At 35.5% G+C, this 18,180-nt stretch overlaps 1 protein-coding gene across 2 annotated transcripts in view; it reads left to right on the forward strand.

Annotated features, from left to right (window-relative positions):
* Window positions 1-18,180, forward strand: part of Arl1 (ADP ribosylation factor-like 1) — a 46,023-nt gene that overhangs the window by 15,899 nt on the left and 11,944 nt on the right. For both annotated transcript variants that reach the window (XM_089099510.1, XM_089099509.1), the window contains exon 2: window positions 2,751-2,850. In XM_089099510.1, coding sequence (XP_088955636.1) covers window positions 2,751-2,850 — 100 coding nt within the window. The remainder of the gene's footprint in view (window positions 1-2,750; window positions 2,851-18,180) is intronic.

Consider the following 18,180-nt stretch of genomic DNA (forward strand, 5'->3'; position numbering starts at 1 on the left):
TATTAAGTTTTATATTTCAGGTCAACTTCAGAAGCTATAAAATTAAATTAACAAAATACTGTTTTTGTCAGGATTAAAAATTGTTAAAAGAGTTTCTCCAACATACAAATAGCAACCTATACTACAAATTCTTATAGGAGAAAACTGAAAAGATATGCAATATTTTTTTTTCCCTGTGAAAAAGACTATGTCAATAAAAACGAACAGAAAATTCCCTGTGAAAAAGACTATGTCAATAAAAACGAACAGTAAATAATTAAAAAAACTTTTTCCCCAAGCAAGTTTTTCAAAGAAAAGTAAAGAGCTCCGTTATGCCAAGAATGAGCAAAAATAAAGTCAAATAATCTTCTAATCGTAAAACTACCACAAATCACTATCAATAAATAAATGAAACTCGAAATGAGCAAAAATTAACATGAGTAGGGCTGATATTCCCTATGTCTTCTCAAGACCAGAACACAATTTGCGCTTTACTGAAAACAAAATACGTTTGAAATGTTTTCACTTTTCTTTTCACATTCTATAAATGAAAAATTATCAAAACCTTGACGAAGCAATGCCAGTATATGTCAATTTAACTGACAATCCACGGTTGTTTGTTTGTTGTTTTTTTTTTCAGTAAATTAACTTAAATTAATTAAAATAAAATAATTAATTTTTAAATTTAACTTAAAAAGAGTATCACTGGGAAAATTTCAGCCTTTAAATTGTTTTTGTTTTCATTCCATTTTCTTCTCAAAGAAAAATACTCTGTGCTTATAGCCTGCATTTGGAAAATAAATGTGGCCATGCATTGCAGTTATCTGCTTGATGCCAGTTCACTTTTTTGTGAGAATTTTGATTTCGTCTTAAATAATAAAAGGAAGCTATGCTTTATTGTAATTATTTGAAAAAAACTACGTTTTCTAAAGAGTTAAAGAGGCTGAGTTACAAGGTCGAACCTTAAAACGTAACAGGATTAGGAGGCACAATTGGAGGGTGTCTGCCCCCCAAACCCCCTGATTTTACAGCCTTTAAATAAAAAAAAAAAAGTTTTTTTAACTCAAAGTAAAGAGCCATATTAAAACTTAGAATAAACAGAAATTATTCTGTATATGAAATGAGGCTGTGCCCTCCTCAACGCCTCGCTCTTTACGCTAAAGTTTGACTTTCTCACAACTCTTTTTTTAAACAATAAAAGCTTTAGCGTAAAGAGCGAGGCGTTGAGGAGGGCACAGCCCCTTTCATATACGGAATAACTTCTGTTCATTTTAAGATTTAATGTCGCTCCTTTCTTTCAGTTTAAAAAACTTTTTTTTTATTTAAAGGCTGCGAAAGCGGGAGGCTTGGGGGGCGGCAGCCCCCCAACTGTGCCTCCTAAACCCTGTACGTTTTAAGGTTCGACCTTGTAACTCAGCCTCTTTAACTCTTTAGAAAAGGTAGTTTTTTTCAAATAATTTATGCACGTTTTTGTACAGTTTATTACTTATTATTGCTTGACTAACTGTTAGCTGATCGTGTCAGGAGTTAAAGTTGGGGGCTGCCGCCCCCAAACCCCCCGCTCTTGAACATTCTTGTGTTAAGGCTTTTAATTCCTGAATACTCAAATCACGTCGTACAGGGTGCCTCCTAATCCCTGTACGTTTCATGGTTCGAACTTGTGACTCAGCCTCTTTAACAGCCCCCCAACTGTGCCTCCTAATCCCTGTACGTTTTAAGGGTCGACCTTGTAACTCAGCCTCTTTAACTCTTTAGAAAACGTAATTTTTTTCAAATAATTTAAAAAAGAAACTGAGTTTCTTTTTTAAAGTTTAAATTCAGTATATAAAAAATTTGCTCTGACGGTGAATCGAACCCGGGTTTTCCGCCTGACAGTCTGGAGTATCAACCGCTGGACTAAAAAGACACAATTGTAATTTTTTTTAGTAAATGGAATCTATTTTCGACGCAAGAAAATTCCCACAAAACTTGATATTTGGTTTTTGGAAAACAGGGAAGGAGTAATCAGATTGAGCTGAAATTTCGAGGAAAAGCTCCCAGGCACCAGGAAAGCTTATCCTCTAAATTTCAGCCCGATCAGACAACGTTAAAGGGGGGTTGTGGTTGGAAAAATTAACATTGGCTATTATAGGAAAACGAGGTTTTTCGTAAATGTAAAGTCGGGGGATAATTTTTTCGGTCTGAAAATATCAAAAGGCCCTAAAAGGTCAAATTCTCCTTCGAATGAGTCCTCATTCACCTGGATCAGTTGCCCACTGTGGCCTGTAGGCGTGGATAAGAAAAAAAAGAAATGATGATGAATTTTAAGTGGCTATATTTGGTTTTTGGAAAACAGGGAAGGAGTGATCGGATTGAGCTGAAATTTCGAGGATAAGCTCCCAGGCCATAGGAAAGATTAAACTGTATATTTTAACCCAATCGGACAACGTTAGAGGGGGACTGTGGTCGGAGGGTCGAAACTTCCAGCCCAGTTTGCCCCATGAAGATAATGTCGGAGGATTATGAAATTTTGCACGTTTCTTAGTTTGAGCTTGGGCTACAAAATGAAATAACCGCCGTCTCTCTGCAACCTCTAGGACCTGAAATCGCTTAAGATTGTGGTGGGTCGCCTCTTTATAGAGGCACAAGTGTGCCTCCTTGATTTAGGAATTGTCTGAAATTGCACATCTCTGGTCTGCAGTTGCAATGTACATTTGTAATGAATGGACATTGTTATAAACAAATACAGAAGTTGTATTTATTAGATTTGCATTCGATTTTCCTTTTTTCAGGTGGATTAATGAGTTACTTCAAGAATATGTTTGGTAGCAAAGAAATGAGAATTCTTATTCTAGGATTGGATGGAGCTGGAAAAACCACTATTTTGTATAGGTAAAATAATCTTCTTGGAAATGTCATATATTTGATTTTGTTAAGTAAATGTTGAACAGTGTGAACATATCTGTACCCCATACAGCTTGGAGAAATCCTCTTCCCTTCCTCAGGATCTGGATCTTCCTCAGATCCTCAGGATCTGAGGAAGATCCCTTCCTCAGGATCTTCCTTTTCCCTTCCTCAGAGCCTCCTTCGAAAAATTTATGGCCTTAAAGTACACAATACTGATTTCTTCACTTAGTGGTCTCTGACTTACAAAGTTGATTTTTTTTTTTCAAAAGAACAAATTCTTTAACGCTAGGTTTTCTCTAACATGTCATTTCTTTTTTTTTATTGTCTATTTGTATCTTATAAAGTCTACTAAGGGATATTGTACAGTAAAAATGCATGGAGAATCAAGGCTGTCACTCGGGAACATTTTGGTGCTGTGAAAGGGGAGGAAAACTAGTATACTTGCTGAAAACAGGTATTGTAAACGGAAAGAATTGTACGCGTGTATATTTTCGGGGGCTTTCTACTATTCGGAAGGATTTGGCTGAGAGAAAACAGATTAAATTCTGTATTTGACCTGAAAAGGATGGTCGTGGATGTGTGTTATTTTTTTGTCTTGTTTGTTTTTCCTCCCATTGGGATTGTATTGAGTCAGTTGTTGTAAAATATTAAGAAAATGCTCATTTGACCAAAAATATAATTTTTTTTTGCCGTTTTTGGATAATTGAAATCAATGTTCCTCAGCACACTGCAGATTTCTGTCATTTTGAGCTGCAAAGCCTCATTTTTGGTCAGACAGTGCCAATTGCTAATGAATAAGAAATAGCCAACGTACCAAAAGACTCTGTAAGTGATCATCTAGATTAATATGGAGGGTAAGAGTTTTACTCACTAACCTACTTTGATTTGGAAGAACATATCTGGACTAAACATGCGTTGAGAGTGTCAAGGGGATGGCTGATAGTCTCTTATTTTACAAGCCGTAGTTTCTGACAGAAGCAGTTTTTTAAATATAATTGCTTTGTGTGCAGTTTGGTGCAACTTGTGAATTTTGTATGCAGTGTCTTTTTTATGTATATTTATTTATTTAACTTATTGTGATCAAAGTTATGTGGTTCCTATTTTCCCAAGAAAAAAGGCCCATTCATTTTTTTTAGTTGTATAACAATGTACCACATTGTTGTTTCAAGGACTGAAATTTGAAGATAACATTTTTCAACATTGCTCTTATCAGTATTTTGTAAAATATCTATCATGTAATGTTTGATTGCTCTATAGCCAATGTAATAGTTTACTAATGGTTTGGTTAAGTTTATTGAAAAATCAAACTCAATAATGTCTTGAGTTTGCAAGTCACTCATATGGTTTAAGAGAGCGTTAAATACTTTTTTTTAATGGTAGCAACGAGTAGCGCTAAAACTAACAAAAATTGTTTTATATTTGAGATTTCCTGTCCCCATTTTTCCGCTAAAGTATCAACGCATTATAGATAGGCTGTTAAACTTAAAATTTGTCGAGCTTCAGGTTTCAGGTTGAAAAGATTCAAGGGTTGGCAACTCCCTCATTTATTAGATAGATATTGTTCATTCCAAGTTTTTTTTGGTTGCTCATTTAATTTTTTTGAAATTCTTTTTGTAGAATTTAGTATCTGTCCGTTTTTAATACTATATTCAGGCCTTTATTAATTTTAAAGGTGGTCTTTTTCTACCCTTTAATCCCCGCATTTTACGCATAAGTAGAACTTTCTCGTAACGAAGCTTCAAAAATGAAAATCATCCTGGAAAAGGTATGCTCCTTAAGGGACCAAGTTGCAGTTTTACAGTTAGTGGTGGTCAAATTTGAAAATAAAGAATGTATGTGAACAATCAGTGGAAATAAGTAAAAAATATATCATCATGAAGCTCTAGGAATTATAACTTCCATGAATGCTGTTCTAAAGACAAATCCTGCCATTAATTGGCACTAAACTGGGTACAAACCGGGTAAAAAAAAAACGATTTTGTTATATTTTTCCCTTTTGTGTTTCAACTTAATTCACTCATCAGTAGAATTCTCATTTTTCTTCTGATTCCGAAAATATCAGCTTTGTCGCCATGATGCTTTAGAGGCCATGATGGAAATCTCACCGACCTGATGCATACTGTTTCTTTATAGCCTAATAGTACTTGTTGAAAGATAAGTGGAAGCCGATAAGGGGTTATTAACTCGGTTCCAAATAACGTGTGATTAACACTAGGAGTCAACTGACTGTCCATGTTTAAATTTCACTGACGAAAACTATCGTCAAATTTGCCAAATTATTTTACACCTTTTTTTTCACGGTTCAGTGCGGCGACAATGGTAAAACTGCATAAAACTTCATAAATTTTCAAACCAAAAGAAAAAGAGTGGAAAATACCAGTTTTCGGGGAGTGAATAGACTTAAGATGAAGTCAGAGGATAAAATTGTTTGATGTCCTTGGTACTGTAATTTTTTTTTTTTTGGGGGGGGGGATCTGAGACCCAAAAAATATGTTTTTTATATCGTAATCTCTATCCTAATGGATACCTCCTCCCATCTTCCACCTTTGTGTTGGAAGAATATGAATGTGATGTAACATACTCAATGCTACAAATATTTTTGCAGTAAAAGATGAGCTATCACCTCGCCAGCATCCACATTCTACGCGGGGCACGACCACATTCTTAAAAATAGAATAAGATTAGGAGATAGATTCTCCTCCATCTTTATTTGAAGATACTCTCATAAAAAGTTATAGAATTGCAGTCTAAAAATGTACTTTTCCGGCTTTGGGCACATCACACCTATCTAAAAGATCCCCTGGCACCCATCCCCCCGATAGTTGGTTTACATCTATTAATTGTAAAAAATGTTGTATAACCGGGAGTAATACTACATATAAAATTCTTTTGTGCCCGTGACTAAACTTCTTTGGAAAAACGGAAAGTTTAAAATTTTGGTGTATAGGACTTTGAAACGTCCAGTCTAGGGTTTTTGACGCATAGAATTTGATTATGTAATTTTAATCAGTATTGCCCCTCTCTCTTTTTGACACTGTTTTCCCCTTTTCTCAAATTAGGCAAATTTTCTTATAATGAGCTACATTCAATCTTATAATGAGCTGCATTCAACTTTGTGAAGTTGGCATATTTGGAATCAACTCGAAAAACGGATTCTTTTGATTTATATATCGTTACCAGAGCTCTTTTTTTTAGTTCTGATTGCTATTGCACACAGAAAAAGGGTTTATAATATATATGTTTAACTGGTATATCCTACAATGTTAAAAAAGGTTCTCAGGAATTAGACGTGCGTTGAAGCTACTTGTAATGATGGTACCATGGGCGCCCATAAGTTGAATTCCAGGGGGGCAAACCTGGTCCAATTGGGAATTTTAATGCTATATAATGGAAATCTCATTACAAAAGTATAAAAATTAAGCAACATCATTCAGCCAGGGGGGACGCCTCCCCCCAGCCCCCTCTTATGGGCGCCCATGGGCGGTACGGTGATGTATGTCGGAAGAGAGTGTTGCAATGTTTATTAAACGAACAATTAACTTGAGATGATCAATTAATGTTTATTTAAAATATTTTTTAATTGATAATAGGACTTAAACAAAAAAATAATCGCAAGAAAATCCATGATTAGATCACAAGTTATTTTTAATTCCCTCGAATTTTTTGTAAAGATCAAATCTTCATGATAAGCTTGCTTTTATCGGGCAACATTCATGAAAACAGTTTCGAAAAAAAAAATGAAGACAGACGAGCACAAACATCAAATTTATCGATTACTAAAAAGTGGCTCAGTTGGAGAAATTCAAGTGATTTTAATGTTCACTTTAATTTCGTCATATAACAAATTAACAGTATAATAAATAATACAGCGGAAAAGAAAATATTTACAGAGGGTGTCTACGAAGTGAGTTATACTCTAAAACCGGCACCCATAAACAAGAAAAAAGAAAAAAAAACATGTGACATTTGTATAATGTAACTTTTGTCTGCGTTATTGTCATGGGCTCATATTTACTCTTTGGTTGGTTCCACGAGTCGTTTGATCGTGACATGTTTGTATTTTGTCTGGTCATCAAGATCAAATACTAATTTTTAATGTAAAACTAGTACATAGGACCCATTAGCGAATTCTCCCTGGGGATTAGCCGTCACCAAGGGCTATTGAGCATATGTGCTTTAGCTATGAAGTTTGATCGAAAAGAAAAGGAAGTTAAAAGTTCCTTTTGCTTGCAAGCTTGACAATCAAAGCGGGTAGCACCACAGGGGACTCCCAAGGCTGGCCAATTGCTCAAGTGACATTTTCTTTCAGCTGATTTTTAGATTTTTTCTAGCAGGCGTGCCAGAACATTTTTAGGGACTGTCATTTCCTGAACTTAGAAAAGGGAATTCTGCTCTGTTAAATGGAAAAATCTAAATTCATACTTCCTGATGATTGAAGTTTTATTAAAACTAAATATCTCTATCTTCAGCATAAAATTGCAGAAGTTAAATGGTTTTTCTAAGATTTCCAGGAAAGTAGATGTTGGCTTTTAGTTTGCTGTCGCTTGTTCATATCTCTTATCCAAGCTCTACAAGCTAAGGCAAGACCGCCCAAACAACTATATATAGTTGGGCCACACAAACTAAAAAAAAAAGTTTATAATGGGCGATATAGGGTGATCCTTTAAGGTACTGCATCGCCTTTGTTGTTTTTTGTTTTTTCTTGAACAAAAAGAAAAAACTTTTTAGACAAACTGCTATCAACATTTAAAAAAAAAACTAAAAAAAAACACGTGTGTAAAAACTAAGCTGTTGTACAATTTGATGGAATTTTCTGGCTAAATTTAGTTTAATGTTGCGAAACTTTATTAGAAAATTTTTCGAAACAGTCTCCATAACAGTATCCATAAATTTTTTTTGGGTTATTGGCTCTTTCATGTCTGTCCCTTTTTTCAATTTTTGCTTCTTTTTTTTTGAAATGACATGTTGAATTTTGCTTAGCGCCATAAAACTTGTATATTCAGGTAAAAATTATTGGCCAAATGTTATTTCTTCAACAGCAATGATAATTATCATTGTTATTTTCCTGAACAATGTAATAAACTGGCATAATAGTATAGTCCTTCTAATGAATTCTGAGGGGCCCCCGTACCAAACAGGTTTTTCTGATAGATATAGTATGCTACAGGTCATTACACCTTTGCTGAGAGGAACGAGTATAACTTGATTGGTGATTAGGATTTGAATAAAAGGAATAGTTTTCTTTACAATTCATATTAGTAAGAGAATTGAATTCAAAGAGAGTAGTTTTTATTTGAAAGGATATTAGTGGAGAAAAAATGAGTGGTGCATTTACACTATTGGAGATTAATGGTGGAACCGACAACAGCAGTAGCAACGACATACGAGTACCTAATGTAGCTGTGGAAATAACTGCTGGTTTTACACTATGTCTTGAATGGGACACTATGTATGCTAGATACGTGATATCATTAAACAAATTTAAGCAGGAGGAGCAGCTATGTTTTGCTGGAAAAGTAAATATTCTCCATATAAATAAACTTCGGTCAGCATTAGATGTCCTATCGAAATATATTGATGAGAAAAAAATGCATCAGTGAATATTATTATTGTAATTATGATCAATAAAACTGTTTCTAAATAAATGTTATTTTTTCTTTCTATAGTAGACTAGCTTATATTTTATATATTATAAAAAATAAATTATTTTTAGTCTTAATTTTTTCGTGAGAGATTTAGGACTAAAAAAAAAAAAAAAAAAATGGATATATTATATAAATATAGAATCAGGAGGAATATAGTTATTATGGAAAAACGTTTAATTATATACGATGATTTTATAGAGTTTTATATTAAAAGGAAGATATTTTATCTAGGAATGCTTTTCGATATAATGAAAACTGATTCTCCATCATTAGACTATTGTATGAAACTTCTACATTGTGGTCCAAATGCATTTACACAATTTATTGATATATTGATCACGACAGGACACAATGATATTGTGGATATACTTTTAAACATTAGTCTTTAGAAATTTAGGACTTTTTTTCATTATAAAGATGGTGCTCAAGATGATATACTCCTCTCTCTCTCTCCCAGACATTTTTGTTTGTTGCTAGCTCAGTTTCATTGTGGTAGTGAGAGTGTCAACACATGACAAAATGTTCCATACATGTCCGTTATGTATGTACTCACTGGGCTGCTGGTCATCATGTGAGAATTGCAAAATGATTGAGGAGTATGATGAAATGTGTAGATTATGCAACCCGTGTAAATTGCATAGAGGATATGCTGTACAAATTAAAGGTTATAATTCTTGTCTTGAAGAGGTCGGTGACTCTCCTCCTAGAGGTCACCTATGCTCCAATTGTCATTATGATAAATGCAAGCAGTGGGAGAGTACATATCCCGGTACGATTGGAAAGAATCCTAACCGTGATTTAGTTTACTAGTACGAGATTGGTATCGTCGTGGTTTTAGATTGTTCTGGGAGGAGGAACCTGGTCAACGATTCAACTGTTGGAACAACAAGAGATTATGGTTTCTACGTCATCATTGTCAAGACAATGAGTGTTATGATTATAATCCCACTGATTTTTATTTGGCTGTGACGGAATGTGATTCGACACTTGAGGACACTGTTTGTGAAATTGCTTCAAATAGGCAAATTGAAAAATGTGAATTCTATAGAATGAATGAGAATAGAATCATTGACTATACAAAGAGATATGACAAGAGTGAAGTCACACTCTACTGTAGAAAATGTGACCCTGACATTGCACTACATCAGGATCAGTACACTGTGAATTAAGATAATCTACCTCCACTAGTTGTTGTCGACAAATACCTAGTAGTAGTGGACGAAATCTAAAGAATAGAAAAGTCTTTTTATGATGTATATAAATTTTTTTATTAATAAAAAATTTCACATAAATTTTTAGAACATTTATTACCAGGGCACTAAAATCAATATTAAATACGCTTTTAAGTATATTATCCACTCGAAATTCGTTCAATCGAGGTAAGTCAACGTAGATGTTGAGAAACTGCTTGTAGGTGTAGCCACGACATCTGAACATGAAAAATAGTAGTGCATGAAAGCCACATGTCTTAGTCGTTAAATCCTGTACTCTTCGTTGATTTTGAATAATGGTTTTCCCTCTGCTTTCAATAAAGTTGCTGATGTACGGAGCGTAGAATTTATACGATAGGCCAATAGGATCAAAAAATTCAATATTCTTTATTGTTTGAAAGATGCATAGCCACTGACCTGTCGTCAAAGTCGATGGACTGCTATTAAAAATGATTAGGGTATTCTTCACACTTGGAATTTTTCAATGAAGTCCGAAGGTATGCAATGGAACTTGTACTGGGACATGTATGGATCCATACTAAATACGTTGATTATTTGGTTTGTGTTCACTGTGCTAGGTCTAGTAGAACCCTGCCATCGGGCGTGATTTCCCAATAGGTTTCAAATAAACTTAGTGATACTAGCATGATAATCTCGGTCAAAGCAGCGGCAAATGTACACTCTAAACATACATTCCCTGTTCGTACTATGGTCATATCTTGCGTGCCTGACAAATCCAAAACAATAACCCCATGATTTTTTGAAAACATTGAATCGGTTATTCTATTTTCAAATAGTTGAGAGTCATGATCTAAGGATTGCATGGTCAACTCGTACAGAGTTCTATAGGATTTTTTGTCAAATGATAGAGTGTACAGTGGAATACCACTCACTTTGCACACGAAGCTAGATAGACAGAAAAACTTAAAATCATGGGGGAGATTTAGTCCAGGATTCAACGGCACTGCCGCTCTTCACGAGGTCCATTGCCAATTTTGAGTGGATTTATACATTGATAAATTATGAATCACTATAGCTAGGAGAGCCAGTGGCAATGTGACGTTGATTGGTGATCCTATGGGGGACAAGAAGTTTAATGTTGTTACCACTGGCTCTTAGCTTCTTCACTGCCAATGCAACAGAGCTCATAACTTGTCGTTTTCGGACGTAGAGACTTACCGATGTGATTATAACATTCGCATCGGGTACTGCAGGAAGTGTTTTTCTAAAAATGAAATTCAATGGGGCCATCTGTAACTTTATGTCAATCTTGACATCGGGGGGTAGCCATTGGGATATATTGAATATCTCATGATTTAATTTTCCAAATAGATGATACTCCTGGGTCACTGTAGTAGTCAACTCACCGTCAGTATCAACACCTGTTCGATATTCATACCCTAATGGTTGTCCTCTCAACTCCTTTTACGCCTTTGGCGTCATCATCATAAATTGTATATAGCTCGCATAGTTGGATAAATTATTGCTAGGGCTCACCAATGTTCCATTAATAAATACATTAATTTGTTTGAATAGGTTGTGTAGAATACAGTTTTCATAGGAAAGACCATCACCGGCATTTGGAGTTGTATTATCTGACTTTTTCTTCACCACAACATTTAAATCAATAAATGTTGACGAAAAATCAATGAAATAGTCTTCATTGGAAAATATTTGAAAGTGTATATTTTCCGAAAGGGGTTGTTGAGGGTGAAATTGTTCATAGTAGCCATACTTGACACTGACATCAACATTTTCAGCATTGAATAGATTCAATGAGGAACTGATTGATGGATATTATTCGTTGTGGGGGAGATAAGTCATCCTAAGAGAAGAAATCCTTATTTGATCTAACAATCTTTTTCTTTTTCTTCTTCTGCGGCTGATTCATCCTCGTTGTTTTATTTCTCAAAGTCCTTTTTGATGTTCTTTGCTTCCTGCCTGGGTGGAGACTGATGAATGAATGACGTGAACGCATCCTTTTTCAATCCCTACCCATTTTGTCGAGATTTTAATTATTCACCAACAGCTCTTGCTGAAGATCTAATATTTTCCTTAACACTCTCCTTGAAATTCTTGCCCGAACCCCAGTCCTGTAGTGTGGAGGCAGCAAAATTTGATGCAGCAGGTACAAGATATTTTCTGGCAAGGGGTAGTGCAGAACGAAATAGCCTAGCAAACCAGCTGCCAAGACCATAGCCAGACATTGTAGTACGCCCCTTGTAATAGTCCAATCCATTGCATGTTTGACGTTGACTCAAAGCACCGAGATAACAATCGATATCAGGACAGACAAATGAAATTCTTTTATTGTTCATTTTAGGTTATTGTACCGTCGTTGTTTAAAAAGGGTCTAAAATTAATATTAATAAAATCAAATCCTTTTGTTATTTCTACGGGCTAAACCAAATAACATATTAGTGTTAAAAGAAAGAACTACAAATAGGAAGTGTTTACAGGAACGAACAGAAGATGCTTTATATTATAGTGATGAACAAGTTCATGAGTTGTTTTTCGTTCAAGAACACGTAGGAGGGGGACATTTGAATTACCGACTCTCGAAGTTTCCACAAAGGATGCATTGAGAAATATGCAAGAGTCCGAGGCACCACCAGGTGGATAATCAGTAAAAAGAACTTGATCCATCCCGTAAACGTTGCCAGCATTTTCCCCATGGACCGTATTCTGTTTAAAGCCAAGAACATCTCTCAAGTTGTCATTGAGAATAATTGTTTCATTGTCAACAGGTGCGCTAATGTAAATCCTATCATGTTCCAGTGAATAGTTAAAATGGAATGTACCATTCCGACGATATGAGATTTTTCTATAGATTGTACGACTCAAATACGCCATATTATCATATTCAATATATTTCAATCCGACATATGGATAGTCACGAAATTTAAGTGCTTCAACCTATTCAGAGTCGGCATAGCCCAACCCGTTCATATTCCAATCGAACGGTAAAACTTTTATGTCATACAAATAATCTTATCTCAGGATATCATAGGTATTTTTGAGAATACAGTTGACAAGAGCCACTTCATACGCACCGTTAAATTTAACGGTGGGGGAGAGTTTCGTCCAAAAATAACTTGTCTTATTCAAGTCAGCGTAGAGAGGATCGGAAACGTTGGACATGAAAGTTACATAGAGATCATTGGGCATTGTCAATATCTTCAACACCAATCCAAGAATCAAAATCAGAGTTGTATCCTAGCCATCGAACAATTAACTGTTTCTTAACCCTGTGAGTAGGTTTTTTTAATATCTTTTCAATTTGATAGATTTCACTAGCATTTTTAAATTTTTGCAACTCATAGTCATAAAAGTCACCGAGAATCTCTTCATCTTTGGTATCTTGCAGACGATTAGTTATGGGTGTCTTGTCTAGTATTTTTGCCACTTTGAAAAGTTCAGAGAACCACAAGTAATTATCCTTTTCAAAAACATTATTTGTTCTATTAATTCGAACAGTATCACCAACATTGAATTTATTTTTCTTCTTCTTGACTTTTGATTTATTGGAATATTGTTTAAGAAAGGTGTCAATTGTATTATGATCCAAATGATGAACTTCCGTTTGTGTAGAGTTGGAAAATGATTGATGAGGTCGTTGATTATAAATCAACCTGATTTTATCTAGATCATGAATAAAAGCCGGCGTATTTTTCAATGTACAATATCTTGAAATTAAAACTCGAATAGTTCTTATCACTCGATTAGCAAATGCAGCCTTTATAGGACTGTGACTATGATAGAGCAGCTTACTATATTTGTCTTGTACTATTGCAATATGAGGATTAAAAAATTCACTCCCACGATCCGTTTGAATTTTTTATATGACTCATGTTCGAGAATACTTTCAATGGCATGAGCAACTTCAACACCTCTCGTTGATCGCAATGTAATTGCATATGCATAGCGACTAAAAACACTGATTGCAAGTAGAATGTACTTGTCCGGGGTATTGTGACGTCTTTGAAGCTCATCTAGAGTCAGGAGATCTGCTTGCATTATATGCAATGGGTAAAAGGCTTTAGTTTTTCGACATTGATTGGCACGAAGTCTATGATTTCTATGCAGAGTGTAACTTGGTTCATTTTGTAGATAGTCTTGTACACTTTTAGTGCGAACACCCGTGACTTTGAAAAGAGTTGTGGGGGAACTTAAACTCCCCGCCTCACCAATATTTTCATAAACACCTTTCACAACTTCAGCCATTTTGAACATAAACACGTTGTGTAACGTCCGCTACCCTTTTGTATACTGGCTACTGGTGGTGGTGACGTTGACTTGATACGTCTTCGCTTTTGTCTAGCTATCAGTGGTGTGCTAGTATTTTCCAAAATTGATTTAAAATCTTCTTCTTCTTCAAGTTCATATTTTAATGTTGATGATGATGATGATGATGCACGTTCATTTAGATTTTTTAGAATTTGTCTATTGCCAATAAGACTTTTGGGGAAGTTTAATGTATTTAGAAAGTTGTATATACGAGAGTCAAATGATAATAGTCCTTTACGATTTGAAACCTTGTCATACATTAAATCAAGTAGATTATAGCTCTTGCCCTGAATTATAATCCTTTCTCCATTGCTCTCAACTTGAATTTGATCACTTTCCAAGAGATAGATTAGGAGTCGTGTTGTTTGTTCACGATATGAGTGGGGTCTTAGATTTACAATTTTCAATACAATTGAATCCAATTCCTCCTTCTTTTCGTACGGTGCAGCGGCGGCAGCAGCAGCAACAGCAGCACTAGCAGGAGATTTTTGATGAGAAGTTCTTCTTTTGGGGTCAGCAGCAGCAGTGTGATGTTATCATTAATGTCATCACACTCGATGTCGGTCCTCTTCAAATAAAATAAGTTTTTTATAATCCTACCTAGATTCAATTTTGAGGACCTTACTCATATCGTCATCAAAGTGCTCGACGAGTGAGAGACCAAGTTCTATTGGAGTCAATTTATAGAGTTTTGCCATCTAGAGAAAACTGTTTACAAGTCCTGCAATTATTGGCAGTAAAAGTGTGAAAAGGCTACCGCCCGCCTTAAGAAGTCGTTTCCTTTTAAAATTCTTTCCTTTCTTTTTAGAGGCCAATGTACGTACAATTGACCGATGTTGCTTTGCCTGTTGCTTAACTACTTCTGTCAGTTGAACATTACCCTCGGTCAAATTTAAACAAAGTTCAGATATTAGATTAATGAAATCATTGTCAATACCATGTTTGAGCATTGCTTTTCTAAGCTGAGGTTTTGAAGTGCTTAGAACTGAAAACAAATGTCTATTTTCATGTAGTTTCTTCAGTGTCATGATAGCGACTAATATGTCTTGTTATTGTTCACTGGGAAAAATATTGTAATATCATTGTCGAAAATATATGTGACTACACGCAGATCCTCGGATGTGTTTTGATTAAGATCCAATAGGATGTAACCGTGGTGTTTATTAGTTGCCTGATTGTATGCTGAGAGCAGAAATTTAAGGGCTCCTTGATAGATTTGTTTATTGAGGGTTATTAGCGAGCGAGAATCACGAACAACCCTGTAGATGATTTAGTAGGTACAGTTCAAAGCAAGTGTTCGCATACATTTGCTCTGATGAAAGAGATTGTGTAGAACCAGAGTAACAGAAATCTGTTCATGATGAGAGCGAGCAGTGAACAATTGCAACATTTGCAGAGACTATTGTTCAATAGATTCAGTCAGATCGTCAATGATCAGCCAAGAGTTTGGTTCAATAATGTTGAAAAAATCAAGTCCCTGTATGAACTGTATCTGCATCGATCCCAGGGTGGTGACGGCAATTGTTTTGATTTTGTTGTGTGACTCCTGCCAAATACTATAGCAATAGTAGATTTTTTTCGGCTTTTCCGCAAACGTTTTATCACAATTTTTAATTATTTTAGTTAAGAGTGTTGTTTTGTCCGACATTGAGGGCCCACACAGAAACGATCTGAATGGTGTTTTAAATTGATACATGTTCCTTTCAACAGTTCACCTGGACAACTAACTGTAGACCCTAATTGTCTAATGACTAAATAATTTTTCCCTACTACTACTACTCTGTTCTTCAAGAAGAAGAAGACAAAGACAAAGACGAATAAAGAATCATATTTTTTATTTTATTATATGCACATAAAAAATTAACAATACATTGAAAAAAAAATAAACTTTTTTAAATTTATTCATAATAAAAAATATAACCAAAGCATTTAAAATGGTACACATAGAAAAAAAACACTTTTTTTTGTTTATTTATAGAGAAAAAAACATTAAATTAGAGAGAGAGCACTTTAAAAAATACACTTTTTTAAATTTATTTATAAAAAAAAATACAACAATATTTACATAGGCACAGAGAGAAAAAACATTTTTTTTTTGTTTATAGAGAAAAAAAAACATTAAATTAGAGAGAGATGGCACTTGAAAAAAAAAAATCTGCTCTAAGTCCAAAAAAAAAGATAACTTTGGTGGCGAAGCGCCCCCCGCGCTGGCGGCGCCCGCCCCCCGGGCCGCGAGGCCCCCCCCCAAAGGCCGCGAGCCACCCCCCCCAAAGGTTTTATAGGATATAATTTACAGGACTTTATTTAAAACGAGACTTTCCCTGTGGGCAATACATTCGATCCGGTCTGAAGTTGAATAGTGTCCAAGAGGGAGGGTAGTCACACCATCTTGACACACATAGACCTTGTCGGATATGGTACTCATTGCTATTTTTCTACATTTAAAGTATAGTTACTGTAGTTCAATGAACGAATTTCCAACAATTTGGCTCGTGGACTTGCATTTTCAACAATACAATTCATATAAATGTTTTAATCGAAATTTTTGCCCACAAAGTACGTGGGTACTCCATTACAATGTTTCTTGATTTCCTCGTCGTATATCTGTATAAACTACAACTTCGGGCCGAAAAATATACCACAGGAAATCAAGTCGCTACACGTTTCAGATTTAAAAAATAAAAGCTGATTGGGCGCCCGACGTTTTACTAGCTCAGGGTAAAGATCACCACTCCACTGGGTGTAGTCCATCCGTTAACTGATAATTTCACCGTGCGCCAAATCATCAATTAGATTTGGTGTTTTTACTTTGAGCAGTAGAGAATCCGTGTCACCGTAGCAGACCTCTACTTGCCCCTTTTCCGGCCACTGTACCCTAGCCACATTGTAGTAGAATTCCAACTTGAGCTTTTTTGATATCTCCAAGATAGCACTACCTGCAGCAATATTTTTATTCAAGACAATGCGTCTTTTTTTACTATTCAAAAGTACCATGTCCCGGCCAATGATTGTAAAGGAAGTGTAATTGGGATCGGCAATAATTCGAGCACATTGTTCTGGATCGGTCACGACGTCACAACGATTCTTATCGCGAACACTCACACATTTTTCCGAAAGCCGAATTCAAAATGAGTTTATAAATGTCTGTTTCAACTTTCGTCTGTGCTTCAGAACGTTTGTTGACAAAAGTTTCAAAAAATATTTCTAGATAGGGATTTTGAATTGACTCAAGTGCTCGGTGAACCTTTGTGACGTTGAAAACATTGTTACACATCAATTTTAACTCTACATTGTGTAAAACTATGTTTTTTTTTGGCAGAAGGTCAGCAATAAGTTTTTATTTTGAAGGTGACCAATGCAATCCGTCCACTTCGACTAAACGCCTATTGCGAGGACTCGAAGAGTCCTTAGTCACAGGTCTATTGATACATGGGAAAACAAAATCCTTTACTGAATCGTGAAGCTCGACTGCTATCTCTCCATCAATTTCAAAAAACCATCCAACAGGCCCATTCTCCTCAGCACTGTTAATGCTAGGGAAATGAGGACTTTGAGGGTCACTGAGCCATTTATAGTCGCCGCAAGGTAGTGCATAATGGGAAATGGCCGAGGCGTAGAGAGAATTCATATCGAGTAAAACTGCATTCGATTTTGTCCCCGTTTTCTCTCCTGTTGGATCGGTTTCCATGATACGGTCTCCATGAAAAACAAAACCCCCCCTCATTGATCTCTCGATGAAAAAATGCTGATCAATGTCGGTGATTAGCCCAATTTTGTCCCCACTAATTTTCAGGATAAGGTCCATAACTAGATGAGTCGAAGAAAAATAATAACCCAAATCAAGATTAAACTCTTCATAGATTTTATCAGTATTTTTACACATAATGTCTAACAGGGTTAACACGTCACTCGACAAATACAGCTTGCAGTAGTCAAACCCATTTTTACACCGTTCCTCTGCCCAAATTTTTTTAGAAAAACTGTATTCCTCGGAGGTGCACCTACGATCGTGAAAACTGACGTAAAACGATTCAATGTAAAGAATAGTCTCCTCGGTAAATCTCGACATAGATCAATAATAATCATAAGAATATATGCCTTTGACCGTTAACAAATCATATAAATCATTTGGAAATTGTTTCTTGAGAAGGGGGAAAGCATTTCTGCCGTCA

This window comes from Artemia sp. Qi Xiang Cuo, chromosome 13 (genome assembly GCF_049724085.1).
Source record: "Artemia sp. Qi Xiang Cuo chromosome 13, ASM4972408v1, whole genome shotgun sequence".
Taxonomy (NCBI): Eukaryota; Metazoa; Arthropoda; class Branchiopoda; order Anostraca; family Artemiidae; genus Artemia; species Artemia sp. Qi Xiang Cuo.